The 19,402-nt window shown below is 37.2% G+C and overlaps 1 protein-coding gene and 1 long non-coding RNA gene across 2 annotated transcripts; both read left to right on the forward strand.

Annotated features, from left to right (window-relative positions):
- The first annotated feature begins 1,403 nt into the window (after positions 1-1,403).
- Positions 1,404-5,038, forward strand: LOC140167277 (uncharacterized). Its single transcript, XR_011861021.1, has 6 exons — positions 1,404-1,456; positions 1,651-1,719; positions 2,758-2,811; positions 3,099-3,167; positions 3,615-3,683; positions 4,976-5,038. It is a non-coding gene; the product is annotated as an uncharacterized lncRNA (long non-coding RNA).
- A 223-nt stretch (positions 5,039-5,261) lies between these two features.
- On the forward strand, positions 5,262-18,091 carry LOC140163552 (uncharacterized). Its single transcript, XM_072186868.1, has 18 exons — positions 5,262-5,325; positions 6,829-6,897; positions 7,766-7,834; positions 10,026-10,094; positions 10,291-10,359; positions 12,008-12,076; positions 12,227-12,295; positions 12,878-12,946; positions 13,226-13,294; positions 13,785-13,853; positions 13,959-14,027; positions 14,197-14,265; positions 14,457-14,525; positions 15,571-15,624; positions 15,912-15,980; positions 16,427-16,495; positions 17,728-17,796; positions 18,006-18,091. The coding sequence occupies exons 1-18, from the start codon at positions 5,268-5,270 to the stop codon at positions 18,089-18,091; spliced, it is 1,233 nt and encodes a 410-aa protein (XP_072042969.1). The 5' UTR covers positions 5,262-5,267.
- The last annotated feature ends 1,311 nt before the right edge of the window (positions 18,092-19,402 follow it).

Below are 19,402 nucleotides of genomic sequence, written 5' to 3' on the forward strand. Positions count from 1 at the left end.
CCCTTATATTTCCATCTGAACAGCAACGAGTCGTCTATCACTGATTTTGTTAATTCTTTTGAAATAACAAAGCCAATTTTCGAGGCTTCTTTTGGCTCTCACCCAAAGACCCCATTTAAAAAGATTCTCATCCAATGCTCCCCTAATTTAGATCCAAACGGTCCCTCTCTCACCCAATGACCCTATATTTTGTACATTTTGCTCTAACCGAATGCCAAAAATTATGCTCTCACCCTTGCAATGACAACATAGTTTGTTATATTTTGCTCTCACCGGATGCCCCTTATACTGGCCAGCCCTACACCTATCCATTTAATATTAAAGTGCCACCCCGGAGCTGAAATGTAACCGTAAATCGTACTGCATGAGATGAAAGGGAGTTGGTTTCAAAATCTTGATTTCACTGATTGGTATTCATTTTTCATCACCACCGGTCATCTTATTCACCTACCTATTTTAAGTATTGTATGTGTACCTTTTGTACTTGTAATATATAACGTCAATTTATTTACAAACACTAAAGACTCTTAATTATGGGGAGGACAAGTTACTCGCTTCTCACCACTGCGGTCCGGGTTATTAAATCCTCGCGTTGCCACATGTGAGTTCGCATGTTTTCTCAGGGTGCACCGGTTTTCCTCCTGCATCTAAAATCGGACCTCTTCCCATATACCTGTCCCGTCATATTCGGTTGGCATCCCTTTAATTTAGTAGCTTCTATTTGTCTTGAATAGCTTCGGCTGAATGTTACGAATAAACAACCTATGAACGAAAACAAATAGTGCATCTGGATCATGTTTCTCATTTACAGATAACTGTGTGTCTATTGCTAACTCAGATCAGGCAAATAGCGATAATGACGTGTTTGGAGATGTCTGCGGTAAGATTTATTTATTGATTATATAGTTATAGTTACTTTAAAATAAGTCGCCAATCAAGTATTAGTTGTTTAACACTATATTTTGACATGTTTTCTTGCATGCAGACAACTGCCCTGATATATCAAACCCAGATCAGACAATATTTTTTGAGAAACCTCTCTCTACGATTTCAATTTATTTCACTCATTTCAACTTAGAAATTAAATGTTTATTGAATACGAATAAATATTGTCGTTGGCTAATTACACATATTGGTATCAATCCTACAGATAATTGTCCAGGAATATCAAATCCTTCTCAGGCTGATGGTGATACAGACAGTGTTGGAGATGATTGTGGTAAGATTAACTGGTTCAGTGGAAATGTGATGCTCGTAATGTTCGTTTTCATCTTAACTGCACGTATTTCAATTTATTTCACTCATTTCAACTTAGAAATTAAATGTTTATTGAATACGAATAAATATTGTCGTTGGCTAATTACACATATTGGTATCAATCCTACAGATAATTGTCCAGGAATATCAAATCCTACTCAGGCTGATGGTGATACAGACAGTGTTGGAGATGATTGTGGTAAGATTAACTGGTTCAGTGGAAATGTGATGCTCGTAATGTTCGTTTTCATCTTAACTGCACGTATTTCTCTTTGTGTTTTCCGGTTTTATTTCATTTATTGCTCCTATTAATTATAGCTCGTACATTACAACGAAATGTAAGACAAATTTGAACTGTTTTTGAAATAAACCGTTTATGTAATTTCATTACAGATAATTGCCCTGCCGTTCCCAACACAAATCAAGCTGATGCGGATAATGATGAGATAGGAGATTTGTGCGGTAAGATATTAGCCCGATGATTAATTTACTTTAAACATTGTTAAAACACTATATTCCTGAGCTAAAATCAAAGTCATATTTTGAGTATTTTATAGAATGTGCAAATATCCATTCCTTGGCTATCAGAAACCATGAAAGTACCATATGGGGCAAAATCAAACCTCAGGTTTAAACTGATAACTATCTGTTGTTGAGCCCCTCTTGAGCTAGGGGGATATCCCTGAATTGTTAGAAAAATGTGAAACCGATTTAGCCTGGAAATTCAAGTTGGTGTGTTAAGATTCGCTATTAACGCCTCCATGGATACCCTACCTACAACTTTAAAACGCTGGGGAAAAAGACTTTTCGACACTTGTCCTCTCTGTAAGGTATTACACATGCTCAATAATGTCAAAATATGTAAGATAGATACTTTTGGAGACATACTAATGTTATTTGTATATTCCTATCCACATTCAAAGAGGCTGAATCGTTTAAGTGTCGGAATATACAAGTCTATGCCGGCATTGAAAATAATACCATTGGTTGCGGTACAATACCGCTCAGCATAATTGCCACACCCCTAAACCCAGGCATTTATTTTGGCGCACTGACAAGCGAGTCATTCTATGTGAATTGTCGGTGCCGTCTGAGCCGAACTTAGGTAAAGCTCATTATATCAAACATGTTCGGTACGCTTCCCTGGTTTCCGACATTACCGACGCCGGTATGATTGCGCGTTAATTGCCGTCGAAGTCGGATCTAGAGGCTTGATCGACACCAACAACAAAAATAGGCTAAATGGTTTGTCAAAACAAAACATCCTACAAAATTCAAGGAAAGATCAAATAACGAAGTCTGTTCTCATGTCATCTTACTCAATCTTGAATTCCAGACATGAGCCAAAATGGGATGTCCAGGAAGTCATTTTAACTGCTTTCTTCCCCGCCATTGTCATGATTGTTTTCCCTTGTCTGAGATCGGTATGGATCTCCGTTGATCTTTTGTTTAATAAAGATGATTGAATAAAAATGCCAATACTGACTTTTTGATATATAGATACATGTACCGATAGTGCTGATGGTGACAACGACAACCAACCGGACTCATGCGGTGAGCAGGTTTTAATAAATATGTATAAAAGCCATAATTAGATATTTATGACGCAGTCCACAATGAAATGTTCACTGCTTTGACGTTTGTGTGATTATATATCCTCCTCTGAAACTCGCTGAGTATCTCTTCTTCGGTATAATTTAGTATACAATCTTTTAACATCACCGATGATCACACAGATTCAGTTATTATTCAAAAGTAGTAGACATCTGTGATATTGCTGTTGTTGACTTAAAGCACTGTATGACGCTACAATAAAACTATATAATTATTATGCCACACAGATAACTGTCCAGAAGATGCCAACACCAATCAGGCCGACGGTGATAGTGACGGTATCGGAGATGTGTGCGGTAAGATACGGGGAATTATGTTCATTAACGCGAGTCATATTTTTCCAGTTTTAAGGTGGTACTACACCCCGTGATAAATTTTGTGACTAATTTAGCATTTCTCTCACAAAATAACTGCACACTGGTAACAAAAGTTATGTATATCATAGGGGCAAGGAATCCAATTACTTAACTGAAATTTCAGTGATTAAAGACAAGTGGTTCATTATATATGTTAAGAAATGAGGTACATTCTAGCCATACCTCTTTTCTTATCATAAATAACATACCGCTGGTCTTAAGTCACTGACATTCCAGTGCAGTAACTGGATTCCTTGCCCCTATAATATACATTACTTTTGATACCAGTGTAATACCTGTGAAAAGCTTTTATGTTGTAATTACCTAAGTGGTAACGTGTTTAAAATAGCTGATAACTAACAAGATAGCGATTTTGATCTATTATAGATAATTGTGAATTAATCGCTAACGCAAACCAAGCTGATGGCGATACTGATGGTATTGAGGATTCATGCGGTAAGGAAAATGATCATTACCTTACACAGATGATACTTTTTATTCAAGTGATTCAAGCAAAGTTTAATTACAATAATTTGTGTTCACTTATCCTAACCCCCGACCAACTTGGGAACATACATATTTTAAGAATCGTATGTGACCCCTTTGAAAAAATCTTTGTTTTTCTTTCTTACTTATTTATTTATGAATTTTTACTTATTTATTTATTTAATTATTTGATTATTTGATTGATTATATCAGGTAACTTTTTGACAGTTTTTCTCATTTCGGTAATTCAGAAATTGAAATTTGTGTGTCGAGTTGTTGTACATGGATGTACACATGTATGTTGTTGTTGTTGTAGTTATTGTTGTTTTAGTTATTACGGTAATAGCAGCATTGATTTATTTCGCTAAAGATATCAAGGATTAAAATCAACACTCATTTTTCAGACCATATATTTAGATTTGCGGTCTAGTGGTTTTATATACGCTCCGTGTTCAATCTTTTCTGCATGTTGTTTCTGTTATAAACAACGCCCCGTTGGAATAAAACACCTGAAAAAAACCTCCATTTACTTACCTTAAAACGCCCGGTGGGGGTAAAGGGGGCAAGATTAAAAAAACAATTTCCCATTTCAGATCAAAATTTTTAGCATTTATGTGCGAGCGGCTTGCCGCGAAGCCATAAACGGGTGGGGTCCAGGGGCCCACCTTAGGACCTCCAGGGGCAAAGCCCCGGCTTGGGTAAAGGGGTGGAGCCCCTGAAGCTCGTGGTTTTTGGCATATTAGAAGCTAAAAAATCAGTGTTTCAGAGTACAAATTTCACAATGAAAGTAGTATAGATCTTCTCTCTTTCTTTCCCTTTTCTCTTCTCCCTTCCCCTTTTCTCTTCCCCTTCCCCCTTTTTCCCCTCTTTTTTCTTTTCTTCTTCCCCTTTCTCTTCCTCTTTCTTTCCCTTTTTTCTCTTCTTTCTTCCCCTTTTTTCTTCCCTCTTTTTTTTCTCTTCTTTCACCTTTCTTTTCTCTCTTTTTTCTTCCCTCTTTTTCTCTCCTTCTTCCCTTTTCCCCTTCCCAATTTTTTGCTTTTCTTCCAGTGTACGGAGGGCATCATGCCCCCCCCCCCCCCGGCCCCTACTGGTTACGCCACTGTCTTTAGTGCAGTATATCTCTACAATGATTCCTCCAAATGTGCGGACTTTAGTCCTTTAGTTGTGCTGAACTTCTCTCTCCCCTCTCTCCTTAAGATGTCAATCTATTTCACTCATTTTAAATGTTAATTAAATACGAATAAATAACGTTTGTCCTTCAGACAATTGTCCAGATATAGCAAATCCTGCTCAGGCTGATGGTGATGACGACGGTGTTGGCAATGATTGTGGTAAGATAAAACAATATTATGTACAATATTATGTATATATAATATTATGTCATTTATAGCTTTGATTGAACCAAATCTTACTTAGTCTGATGGTGATGAAGAGAGTGTCGCAGATGATTGTGGTAAGAGTTAAAGCTGGTTCAGTGGAAATGTGACCTTCTTTAAAACTCGGTCATTGCCGATGCGTGTATCTTTATTATTTTCTATTGTAGATAATTGCCCTATGATGGCAAATCAGCTCCAGGAAGATGGCGATGAAGATGGTGTCGGCAATGGGTGTGGTAAGAATAAACGATAGTATATATAAGATTATGCCATTTATAGCTTAGGAAAACCTATCTTGGGTTTCGTCGACTAGGTGACTAACTGATATGAGAACACACAGTTCCTACATTCCACAAGTGCACTCACCAGACCCCTGCACCTCCAAGACCAATGTCCTTATACTAATATTACTAGCATTTTAGCAGTTTTTTAAAACTAGATATAGATATCTAAAAAACTTTTTAATTTTAACTGTTTTAATTTTAATCAAGCTCACCAAAAATATGGTTGATATTTGGTCAGAAATCTAACTTTTTATGACTTTTGAGCAAGTTGACCATTTTTTCAACGTTTGTGGTGTAAAGTGTTCAAAGTTGATTAAACAATGAAAACATAAACTAGTCATGCAGTCCCGTGACTAGCTTTAAACTAGTCAAGGAGGCTAGTCATGCAGGCTGAACTAATATAACGTTAGTCAAGCCTACATCTCAAACTTGTTAAGATTGCATTACTAGCTTAAAATGTCGATAAACTAGTCAAGCCTGCATGACTAGCATGTAATGAAATGCAAGACTTATTTGTGCTAGGAATGGCTTGACTAACTTGATGTTGTTTGATGGGAATAACTTAGTCCGTGAGGTTAGCATGGTTAGGCATGCAAAATATATGATCAATCAATGACCGCCATGCTATTATAGGACGTGTGTCATACGGAGCTCCTGAGAACCACCGGGATAAATCATTGTATTCTTGGATATTTACCTTATTTGCTTGATTTATTACTGTTACATATTTGTTTGCATCATTTTGTGATCATTCGTGAAGGAAAATTTTTTATCGCGCGTTATTAATTTGGAATTTGAATCCGATATTGCTTCCCGCTGCACTGAGATGGATGAAAGCAGCGAACTATGCACGAGTACACTTGAGCATTATATCGCAGCGGTCGATATGGTCAAGCTATACAAAATGCTATGCATTGACATCAAAACACGCTTCGATGGATTAACGCGTCAACTATGTGATGCTCAGGAGGAAATCAAAACAATAAAATATGATGTAGAGGAACTTGATAGAGGTTTGAAATATGCAGACAAGGAAATAACGGAGCTGAAAGATTAAACGGTGCCCAAGCTAAGAAAAAAAGAACTGATCGAGAAGATAACACGAGTTGAATAAATGTAGGCTTGAAACGGAAATATACAGTAAAACAGCCAATTTGCTGTTCTTTAACGTCCCACAGACACCTAAATCAGCGGGCAATCACGTCTTTCGAGCTTTGCTCTTGTGATTTTGGTAATTTTGTTACCGTACATGTATATGATATGATGATGGTAAAAATAAACTTGAACATGATAACATGATTAGAAATATTGTAAGGCAGATTAATGTTAATAGATCGCTTTTGTCACAAACGCTATATTTGAAAGATTGTAGTAAGAGTTAAAACTGCTTCAGTGGAAATATACTCTTAAATCGGTCATTCCCGATGCGTTTATCTTTAATATTTTCTCTTGTAGATAATTGCCCTATGATGGCAAACCAGCTCCAGGAAGATGGCGATGACGATGGTGTCGGCAATGAATGTGGTAAGAGTAAACGATAGTATATATAACATAATGTCATTTATAGCTTAGAAAAAACTTATCTTGGGTGTCTTTGACAAGGTGACTAACTGATAAAACAGGAGAACACATAGTTTCTACATTCCACAAGAGCATTCACCAGACCCCTGCACCTCCAAGACAAATGTCCTTGTACTAATATTACTAGTATTAATTTGTAAAAACTAGATATCAATATCTAATAAACATTTTAAGATTTGTTTTAATGTTGCTCAGCTTTACCAAATATGGTTGATATTTGGGTAAAAATCAGACTTTTTATGTTTTTTGAGCGAAGTTATCATCTTTTCAACCGTTTGTGGTGTAAAGTACTCAAGGTTGATCCAAATCGATAGTGATGGCAAAGGAAATGCACGTGGTACGTATAATTGGTTTGCCACAAATTGATTAACCCTAACGCCCCAGGGGCTTTTTGGCGACGGGTTGGAAAAGAAGGAAGGAATAAATCCTCGGATAAAGCCACGGATCTTGCGCTGGCCTGGCCAGTGAAAGCGTGCCTATAATCACTTAGTGCGATTGCGTCATCACATCACCTGGGATGCACGCACTAACAGTGCATATATCAAGTAGTATTTTGTAGTACCTGGTATAGTAGTGTTAGGGTTAAGATAACGATATGTAATAAAATATTTGGTCTTTGAAAATAAATAATGCAATCAGATGCTTTAGATGCCATTTGTGTTGTTTGTCAAATTCCTATTTTTGATACTTAGGTATACTAGTTAATTTTCAAGGAAAGCCAAAATCTAGCACATTTGTACCTGTGAAAAGCTTTTATGTTGCAATTACCTAAGTGTTTAAAATAGCTGATAGCGCTTTTGATCTATTATAGATAATTGTGAAACAACCGCTAACGCAAACCAAGCTGATGGCGATGCTGATGGTGTTGGTGATTTATGCGGTAAGGAAAATGATCATTACCTTAAACAGATGCTACTTTTATTCAAGTGATATACAAAGTTTAACACACTGATTGGTGTTAAATTATTCTCACCGCCGGCCATCTTGTGCACATACATTTTAATGTGCACCCTTTAAAAGTTTTTTGTTGTGATCCAGCAAAAAACAAACCTTTTATATCATTGTAAATTTAGCGTAGGTATATTAAAACGGTTCAAAACTTGTTCCATAGTGTTTTCCCGTGTGTGACCTCTAGAAAACTACACCGAGTGATTGCTTTCTCCTTTTTGTATCGTGCTACAAACCGATCAAAGAAATAATGATATACTGTTGAGCACTGGAATCTTCTGCTCCTGCTTCTTCTGCTTCTTCTGATTCTTTTGTCAAAGCATCTTTTAAAATGCTACTAGTGTCAGACGCTTGCATCAATCTCGACCAAACTTGGCCACAAGAAGCACGAGACCAAGCTCCTTCTAAGTTGTACACAGTTAGGGGTGAAAGGTCATGTAGGGGTTATTAGAGGTCATGATGTGAAAATCTTTAAAATGCTACTAGTGCAAGGCGCTTGACCCAATTTCGACCAAACGTGAACATACGAACCGCTGACCCAGGATTGACATAAATTGTCAATCACAGATAGGGGTCAAGGGTCATATAGCGGATATTAGGGGTAATTTATTAAAAATTGTAAAAATGCTGCTACTCCTTTAAATTGCATGCTATGACCACTAAACTTGGTCAGAAGAACCACTTGCCCATGCTTTATACATATATTGTACCACAGTTTAAGGGTCAACTTAAGGTCAAAGGTCAAATAAGGTAGCCTGATTTGGCTTTGAACATCTTTGTGTAAAATTTGATAGAACAGCTATGCTTAGGCACAGTGACCTACATTTATAGTAGACAAGCCACTACTGAAACTTTTCCAAGAAGGTGAACAGTAAATATTGTGAAATACCGAAGTATTATTAAAGCAGAATATTAACCACAGAAGATAGTTAACAGTTGATGTCACATAAGATTTTTTAACTGTATAAGTGGACCAGGTAAGAGCCGCGTCGAGAACTGTTAGCAGTGCAATTTCGCTTGTTCATGTTCATGGGTGGGAGGGCAGCATGGGGAGTGGGGTGTTAACTCAAATGCTAAACTTTGCCCAAGTCAAATGTCAGGTCAAATTTAAAGTTGCTCCGATGGGACTGTAACTTTGGAAAAACAATCCCTGACACTTGGGGAGTATAATACTGCACAGGTCATCCAAGGTCAAAGGTCAGGTCAAATTTAAAGTTGCGCCAATTCGGCTGTAACTGGAGGAACACAATCCCCAGGACTTGGGGAGTATGAAGTGGCAAAGGTCAACTGAGGTCAAAGATCAGGTCAAATTTAAAGTTGCTCCAATCGGGCTGTAACTTGCAGACAATAATTCCTGACACTTGGGGAGTATTAAACCATAAAGGTCATCCGAGGTCAAAGATCAGGTCAATTTGGAAGTTGCTCCGATTGAGCTGGAACTTGCGGAAAATGATCCCCGACACTTGGGGAGTATGAAGCCGTAAAATATCAACCTAAAGTCACCCACCCAAGTTCAAAGGTCAAACGAGGTCAAATGTTGTGCTTAAACTTGGTAAAATCATCCTTGATGTGAGTGAAACATGAAAACGTCAAGATTATGCTAAAGGTCAAATGAGGTCAGATGTCGCCACCTGATATTCGTGGCTCTTGGGTCACAGTAGCTCTAGTTATTATTGTTGTTGTAGTTATTGCGATAATAGCAGAATTGATTTATTTCGCCACATATACAAGGATTAAAATCAATACTCATTTTCCAGACCATAGGTTCGTGGTCTAGTGCCAGTAGTGGTTTAATTGATACGCGTCGTCTTCAATCTTTTCTGCATGTTATTTTGGTTATAAACAACGCCCTTCTGGAATAAAACACCTCAAAAACCCCCATTTACGTACTTTAAAAGCACGGATCTTTAGTGCAGCGGCTGTAAAATGGTTCAATCAAAAGTGTGGATTTCAGTATTTTAGTTGTGCTGAATCTCTCCTTTCCCCCGTCTCTCTCTCCTTAAGATATCAATCTATTTCACTAATTTTATAAAGATTACAAATTGAACATGAATAAATGTTAATTAAATACGAATAAATATCGTCGTTGGTTATTAGCATATATCTATATCTACACCCTACAGACAATTGTCCAGGTATAGGAAACCCTACTCAGACTGATGGTGATGAAGACGGTGTTGGAGATGATTGTGGTAAGGTTTTAACCGTAGTATGTATAACATTACGTCATTTATAGCTTTGAGTGAACCAAATCTTACTCAGCCTGATGGTGATGAAGTGAGTGTCGGAGATGATTGTTGTAAGAATAACTGTTTCATTGGAAATGTAATGCTCCTAATTTTTCGGTCATTGCCGATGCGTGTGTCTTTATTGTTGTTGTTTTTGTAGATAATTGCCCTATGATGGCAAACCAGCTCCAGGAAGATGGCGATGACGACGGTGTCGGCAATGATTGTGGTAAGAGTAAACAGTAGTATGTATAACATTATGTCATTTATATCTCCCTCTGGGTTTTCACAAGAGCACATCATGTCATCTACTTCTATCACAAGCCAAACGTCTTGCACCATACATTCCGTGTGACTTAGGGATTCAATCATGTTTCACCGTTGTTCATCACCGTTTAACAACGATGCGGCCGCGTCGTCTGCGTGGTTTACTTCGCGAGGGCAGCTTTAGCTGCCCGAGCGAAGTAAACCACGCTGACGCGCCGGACGCGAGTTGTTAAACGGTGATGAACAACGGTGAAACATTTTGAATCCTTTCAACAACGAAAAGAAGCTAAAGATCGTATAATTCACGATTATTTCACGGGGAAATGTCAGTTAATCATTGTCACTAAGCCTTACAAAAACTTCGATGATTTCTCTGTTAATATCATCAATAAAGCTACAGAATAAAACGGCAAAATTGAGCCGCTATCTGAAAATACTAAATTCAACTTGTAAGCTTGCATACGCACAAAGGTTCCAGGCATGACGAATTTTACGCGCTCTCGCGTAACGCGTAGTCTCGCTCGCGTTCGCGTATACGCTACAGTAAAAGTGTGGATTCATCACGGATTAACAACGGTTGGCTCCTGTACAAAGGTATAGGAGGAGTTGTTGAAAAAACATTCTTCACGTCATTTGATGGACGTCCACTTCCACGGCTCCCTGAGGAATCTGCTTCTCAACTCCATCAAAATAGCGCAATTTCCTCTCAATGATGGAATTTATGATGTTTAAGTCCATGGCAATCTCATCCCGCTCCCAGATGTTTGTTTTCTAGTCTTTCCAAGATACTCCCAGCAATACGAGGAAATATCATTTCAAGAATCATGTCCAGCACAATAGAACATAAATAACCACCCCAGAAACAGAAATATAACGTACACGGTTTGATCCACTTTTCAGTACGGACGTGAAGGCCAATGTTGGTAAAACTTTTTTAAGGTTAAATTAAAGCGCAAAACGATAGGTAACACGGAAAAGGTGGCCTATTCAAAACACGTTTCCATAATCATACGAAATCCCTCCGACATGAAAAATACTCAACTGCAAGAAAACTTTCCAAGTTTGTATGGGAAATTAAAGAAAGAGGAAAAAGACTTTGAAATTCGATGGGACATAGTAAATAGGTCAAATACATTCATGCGTCAATCGGGGTTATGCAACCTCTGCTTGGAGGAAAAAATCGAAATGATCAATAACAATAACACTTTATTTTCTTATTTTCGAAACATTGATTTGTGCACATTGTTTATAGAAAGTAAAGATTTGTTCAAAATCTAACCACACTATAATAGAAAAAATAATATACATTTTACTATAGGCAAAGACTGCGACAAGTTAATCTGTCCTTCAAACACAAAACATCATTTATTTTATTAGATGACAGAATTGGATAACAAAATTTTTCTTTTTTGTGGCAAGGCCAGTTCTTTGATCATGGTTGTGATTGTGGTTTTATGGATTTTAAAAAGATCATAATGAAAGTAAACAGTGCTTCTGTTTTTAGGTCATTTATAAATAATATGGTTGTCCATCAAATCAATGATGTCTTGTATAGTAATTTGTATAGTGTAATACATTTTAATAAGTACTTATCTTTAATTTATTCCTAGATAATTGTCCAGGTGATGTCAACATGGACCAAGCTGACGGTGATGGTGACGGTGTAGGAGATGTGTGCGGTAAGTTTATTTCGTTTGTTTATTTGCTAAAACATTCGTGTAATTGGTAAATAATATGTTTGCCCATAGATATTAAATCAAAAGATGTCTTGTATAGTAATTTGTATGATGTAAGGCATTAATAAGTACTCATCTTTATTCTATCCTTAGATAATTGTCTAAATAATGCCAATATGGACCAAGTAGACGGTGATGATGACGGTGTAGGAGATGTGTGCGGTATTAGTTTATTTCATTTGTTTATTGCTAGTACTCTATACTTTTACTTAATACAAAATTAAGTCAACTTTCTAGAAACAAATCAAAGTGTATTGCAACGATGATTTTTATAATCATCAAATCATTGTCCATGCAGAATGAGCCTCCCATCAGGTTTAGGGTTAGAATGAGGGGTAAGATAGGAAGAGACTGTTAGGAGTAGGGTTATTCATGTTAGGAGTAGGTTAGGGTAGGATTACGGTAGGATTTTATTAATCAGTGTTCTTCTGGACTGGGAATTTCTGGATAGCCAACCCTATGAAGGATGACAAATGTATTCCAAAAGATCACTCTCCACTAAAGGCGACGAGCGCGTAAAATGAAATAAACAACAATAATAATAACAAAATAAAGATGGATAAACAAGCATTGATTGCGTTATGAGCTCGGTTGGAACAATGGTTAATTAATACATCAATGCCAAAGTCCAAAAGGAGATATTGTTAAATTTCAAGTTATAAACAATAGTAAATGATCGAAGATGGTATGATTTAAGTAAGGCTGTAATTTATGACGAGGCACATTTATGTTTTTGGTACACAGATAATTGCCCAAATGACCCAAATACAAATCAAGAAGATATGGATAGTGATGGCAAAGGAAATGCATGTGGTACGTATAATTGGTTTGCCACAAATTGATTAAGATAACGATATGTGATATAATATTTTGTCTTTTAAAATAAATAATGCAATTTTGGTCTGCGCTTTAGATGGCATTTTTGTTGCTCGTTAAATTCCTGTTTTTGATACTTGTGTATACTAGTTAATTTCCTAGGAAAGCCAAAATCTAAAGCACACGTATTCTTGTGAAAAGCTTTTATGTTGCAATTACTTTAATAAAATGACTTCTAGTAATTACTAACAAGATATCGATTTCTATCTATTACAGATAATTGTGAATCAACCGCTAACGCAAACCAAGCTGATGGCGATACTGATGGTGTTGGTGATTCATGCGGTAAGGAAAATGATCATTACCCTAAACAGATTTGAATAAATTAACCTTATTGTGTTAACAAACACATGACACTTTTATTCAAGTGATATGCAAAACTTGATTTCACTGATTGGTGTTCATTTTTCATCACCACCGGCCATCTTACCTATTTTAAGTATTACATGTGTACCCTTTGTACTTGTAACAGATAACGCGAATTTACTTACAAACACTTAAGACTCTTAATTATAGGGAGGACGAGTTACTAGCTTCTCACCACTGCGGTCCGGGTTCAATCCTCGCGTTGCCACATGTTTTCTCAGGGTGCTCCGGTTTTCCTCCTGCATCTAAAATCGGACCTTTTTCCATATACCTGTCCCGTGATATTCGGTTGGCATCCCTTTAATTTAGTAGCTTCTATTTGTCTTGAATAGCTTTGGCCGAATGTTACGAATAAACAACCTATGAACGAAAACAAATAGTGCATCTGGATCATGTTTCTCATTTACAGATAACTGTGTGTCTATTGCTAACTCAGATCAGGCAAATAGCGATAATGACGTGTTTGGAGATGTTTGCGGTAAGATTTATCTATTGATTATATAGTTATAGTTACTTTAAAATAAGTCGCCAATCAGGTATTAGTTGTTTAACACTATATTTTGACATGTTTTCTTGCATGCAGACAACTGCCCTGGTATATCAAACCCAGATCAGACAGATGGAGATAGTGATGATTTTGGGGATGCCTGTGGTAAAAATTGTTTTCGTCTCCTTTCAGCGATAAAATATTTTTTGAGAAACCCTCTCTCTAAGATTTCAATTTATTTCACTCATTTTATAAAGATTACAAATTAAATGTTTATTGAATACGAATAAATATTGTCGTTGGCTAATTACACATATTGGTATCAATCCTACAGATAATTGTCCAGGAATATCAAATCCTATTCAGGCTGATGGTGATACAGATAGTGTTGGAGATGATTGTGGTAAGATTAACTGGTTCAGTCGAAATGTGATGCTCGTAATGTTCGTTTTTACTGCACGTATTTCTCTTTATTGTGTTTTCCGGTTTTATTTCATTTATTGCTCCTATTAATTATAGCTCGTACATTACAACGAAATGTAAGACAAATTTGAACTGTTTTTGAAATAAACCGTGTATGTAATTTCATTACAGATAATTGCCCTGCCGTTCCCAACACAAATCAAGCTGATGCGGATAATGATGAGATAGGAGATTTGTGCGGTAAGATATTAGCCCGATGATTAATTTACTTTAAACATTGTTAAAACACTATATCCCTGAGCTAAAATCAAAGTCAGATTTTGAGTATTTTATAGAATATGCAAATATCCATTCCCTGGCTATCAGAAACCCTGAAAGTACCATATGGGGCAAAATCAAACCTCAGGTTTAAACTATTGGAAATCTGTTGTTGAGCCCCTCTTGAGCTAGGGGGATATCCCTAAATTGTTAGAAAAATGTGAAACCGATTTAACCTGGAAATCCAAGGTGGTGTGTTAAAATTCGCTATTAACGCCACCATGGATACCCTACCTTCCTTTACAACTTTAAAACCTTGGGGGAAAAGACTTTTCGACACTTGTCCTCTCTGTAAGGTATTATACATGCTCAATAATGTCAAAATATATAAGATAGATACTTTTGGAGACATAATAATATTATTCGTATATTTTTATCCACATTCAAAGAAGCTGAATCGTTTAAGTATTGGAATATACAAGTCTATGCCGGCATGGAAAATAATACCATTGGTTGCGGTACAATACCGCTCAGCATAATTGCCACACCCCAAAACCCCGGCATTTATTTTGGCGCACTGACAAGCGAGTCATTCTATGTGAATTGTTGGTGCCGTTTGAGCCGAACTTAGGTGAAGCCCATTGTATCAAACATGATCGGTACGCTTCCCTGGTTTCCGACATTACCGACGCCGGTATGATTGCGTGTTAATTGCCGTCGAAGTCGGATCTAGAGGCTTGATCGACACCAACAACAAAAATAGGCTAAATGGTTTGTCAAAACAAAACATCCTAAAAAATTCAAGGAAAGATCAAATAACCAAGTCTGTTCTCATGTCATCTTACTCAATCTTGAATTCCAGACATGAGCCAAAATGTAATGTCCAAGTAGTCATTTTAACTGTTTTCTTCCCACCATTGTCATGATTGTGTTTTCCCTTGTCTGAGATCGCTATAGATCTCCGTTGATCTTTTGTTTAATAAAGATGATTGAATAAAAATGCCAATACTGACTTTTTGATATATAGATACATGTAGCGATAGTGCTGATGGTGACAACGACAACCAACCGGACTCATGCGGTGAGCAGGTTTTAATAAATATGTATAAAAGCCATAATTAGATATTTATGACGCAGTCCGCAATGAAATGTTCACTGCTTTGACGTTTGTGTGATTATATATCCTCCTCTGAAACTCGCTGAGTATCTCTTCTTCGGTATAATTTAGTATACAATCTTTTAACATCACCGATGATCACACAGATTCAGTTATTATTCAAAAGTAGTAGACATCTGTGATATTGCTGTTGTTGACTTAAAGCACTGTATGACGCTACAATAAAACTATATAATTATTATGCCACACAGATAACTGTCCAGAAGATGCCAACACCAATCAGGCCGACGGTGATAGTGACGGTATCGGAGATGTGTGCGGTAAGATACGGGGAATTATGTTCATTAACGCGAGTCATATTTTTCCAGTTTTAAGGTGGTACTACACCCCGTGATAAATTTTGTGACTAATTTAGCATTTTTCACAAAAAATAACTACACACTGGTAACAAAAGTTATGTATATTATAGGGGCAAGGAATCCAATTACTTAAGTGAAATTTCAGTGATTAAAGACAAGTGGTTCATTATATATGTTAAGAAATGAGGTACCTTCTAGCCATACCTCTTTCTTATCATAAATAACGTACCGCTGGTCTTAAGTCACTGACATTCCAGTGCAGTAACTGGATTCCTTGCCCCTATAATATACATTACTTTTGATACCAGTGTAATACCTGTGAAAAGCTTTTATGTTGTAATTACCTAAGTGGTAACGTGTTTAAAATAGCTGATAACTAACAAGATAGCGATTTTGATCTATTATAGATAATTGTGAATTAATCGCTAACGCAAACCAAGCTGATGACGATACTGATGGTATTGGGGATTCATGCGGTAAGGAAAATGATCATTACCTTACACAGATGATGCTTTTTATTCAAGTGATTCAAGCAAAGTTTAATTACAATAATTGGTGTTCACTTATCCTAACCACCGGCCAACTTGGGAACATACATATTTTAAGAATCGTATGTGACCCCTTTGAAAAAATCTTTGTTTTTCTTTCTTACTTATTTATTTATTTATTTATTTAATTATTTGATTATTTGATTGATTATATCAGGTAACTTTTTGACAGTTTTTCTCATTTCGGTAATTCAGAAATTGAAATTTTTGTGTCGAGTACTTGTACATGGATGTACACATGTTTTTTGTTGTTGTTGTAGTTATTGTTGTTTTAGTTATTACGGTAATAGCAGCATTGATTTATTTCGCTAAAGATATCAAGGATTAAAATCAACACTCATTTTTCAGACCATAGATTTGCGGTCTAGTGGTTTTATATACGCTCCGTGTTCAATCTTTTCTGCATGTTGTTTCTGTTATAAACAACGCCCCGTTGGAATAAAACATCTGAAAAACTCCATTTACTTACCTTAAAACGCCCGGTGGGGGTAAAGGGGGCAAGATTAAAAAATTTCCCAATTTCAGATCAAAATTTTTAGCATTTATGTGCGAGCGGCTTGCCGCGAAGCCATAAACAGGTGGGGTCCAGGGGCCACCTTAGGACCCCTAGTGGGGTCCAGGGGCAAAGCCCCGGCTGGGGTAAAGGGATGGAGCCCCCTGAAGCTCGTGGTTTTTGGCATATTAGAAGCTAAAAAATCAGTGTTTCAGAGTACAAATTTCACAATGAAAGTAGTATAGAGCTTCTCTCTTTCTTTCCCTTTTCTCTTCTCCCTTCCCTTTTCTCTTCCCCCTTCCCCCTTTTTCCCCTCTTTTTTCTTTTCTTCTTTCCCCTTTCTCTTCCCTCTTTCTTTCCGTTTCTTTTTTTCTTCCTTCCCCTTTTTCTTCCCTCTTTTTTCTCTTCTTTACCCTTTCTCTTCTCGCTTTTCTCTCCTTCCCTTTTCCCCTTCCCAATTTTTTTTTTTTTTTTCATTGTACGGGGGCATCATGCCCCCCGGCCCCTACTGGTTACGCCACTGTCTTTAGTGCAGTATATCTCTACAATGATTCCTCCAAATGTGCGGACTTTAGTCCTTCTCTCTCCCCTCTCTCCTTAAGATGTCAATCTATTTCACTCATTTTAAATGTTAATTAAATACGAATAAATAACGTTTGTCCTACAGACAATTGTCCAGATATAGCAAATCCTACTCAGGCTGATGGTGATGACGACGGTGTTGGCAATGACTGTGGTAAGATAAAACAATATTATGTACAATATTATGTATAACATTATGTCATTTATAGCTTTGATTGAACCAAATCTTACTTAGTCTGATGGTGATGAAGAGAGTGTCGCAGATGATTGTGGGAAGAGTTAAAGCTGGTTCAGTGGAAAAGTGACCTTCTTTAAAAACTCGGTCATTGCCGATGCGTGTATCTTTATTATTTTCTATTGTAGATAATTGCCCTATGATGGCAAATCAGCTCCAGGAAGATGGCGATGAAGATGGTGTCGGCAATGGGTGTGGTAAGAATAAACGATAGTATATATAAGATTATGCCATTTATAGCTTAGGAAAACCTATCTTGGGTTTCGTCGACTAGGTGACTAACTGATATGAGAACACACAGTTCCTACATTCCACAAGTGCACTCACCAGACCCCTGCACCTCCAAGACCAAAGTCCTTATACTAATATTACTAGCATTCGGGTTTTTTTAAAACTAGATATAGATATCTAAAAAACTTTCTAATTTTAACTGTTTTAATTTTAATCAAGCTCACCAAATATGGTTGATATTTGGTCAGAAATTTAACTTTTTATGAATTTTGAGCAAGTTGACCATTTTGTCAACGTTTGTGGTGTAAAGTGTTCAAAGTTGATCAAAATCGGTAGTGATGGCAAAGGAAACAATGAAAACATAAACTAGTCATGCAGTCCCGTGACTAGCTTTAAACTAGTCTTCAAGTCTTCAAGTGCTGTTCTCCTAACAAAGCGAAGCTTATCCAAGGAGTAAGGTGATGATGCTCATAAAGTGCAGAAATGTGCAGAGTGCAGAACAACAAACGGTGCAAGTAAAAAGAACTGGAGAGCTGATTTAGACGACTTGGTGAGTAGCAGTAGGCTGCAAGACCCTCACTGCTGGCAGAGCTATGGCCTGGTTGACAGATGGTGCTGCAACTGCTTCCGCAGGTAGCCTGTTCCAAGTTGGAATTGTCCTCACAAAGAAAGAGTATTTGTAGGTGTTGCGAGTAGCCAAGACTGGAAGGTAGCGTAAATTGTGTGATCTTCCAGAGGTTGGGTGAAGCCTGATGTTTGGTGGAAAGCTGATGTTAACTAGACCATGATGGATTTTATATAACATTGTACATTGAGACATCACTCTTCTAGTGGCTAACTGGTCTAATTGCAGCTGATGCAGAAGAGGTGTTACGCTTGTCTTTCGATGAAATTCTCCACAAATGAACCTAACAGCCTGACGCTGGACCATTTCCAAGGGTTTTACATCACGAGCTGTGTATGGACTCCAAGCTGTGGCGGCATACTCAAGCTGAGGTCTGACAAGAGTCTGGTATGCCTTTAATTTGACACCCTTGGAACATGGCCCAAGGTTACGACGAATAATTCCAAGTGAGTTGAGAGCTTTTGTACGAATGTTTGAGATATGTTGTTTGAATGATAGGTCATTAGATATAGTTACACCAAGATATTTGTGACTTTCCGTTTTCTCAATAATTTGGTTTGAAACACAATAGCTGACAATTGACGGCAGTTTCTTACGAGTGACAGTGAGGTGTTGACATTTGCTGGCATTAAAAGACATTTGCCATTTGTCTGCCCAAGCAAACACTGC

This window comes from Amphiura filiformis, chromosome 1, assembly GCF_039555335.1.
Source record: "Amphiura filiformis chromosome 1, Afil_fr2py, whole genome shotgun sequence".
Lineage (NCBI taxonomy): Eukaryota > Metazoa > Echinodermata > Ophiuroidea > Amphilepidida > Amphiuridae > Amphiura > Amphiura filiformis.

Bases quoted from the DNA above. Each gene is read 5' to 3' on its own strand.
- LOC140163552 (XM_072186868.1), top strand. From the start codon at position 5,268: ATGATGGCAAATCAGCTCCAGGAAGATGGCGATGAAGATGGTGTCGGC. The intron at 15,981-16,426 runs GTAAGATACGGG...GATCTATTATAG, and splicing joins CGGTATCGGAGATGTGTGCG to ATAATTGTGAATTAATCGCT. The intron at 17,797-18,005 runs GTAAGATAAAAC...TTTCTATTGTAG, and splicing joins CGGTGTTGGCAATGACTGTG to ATAATTGCCCTATGATGGCA.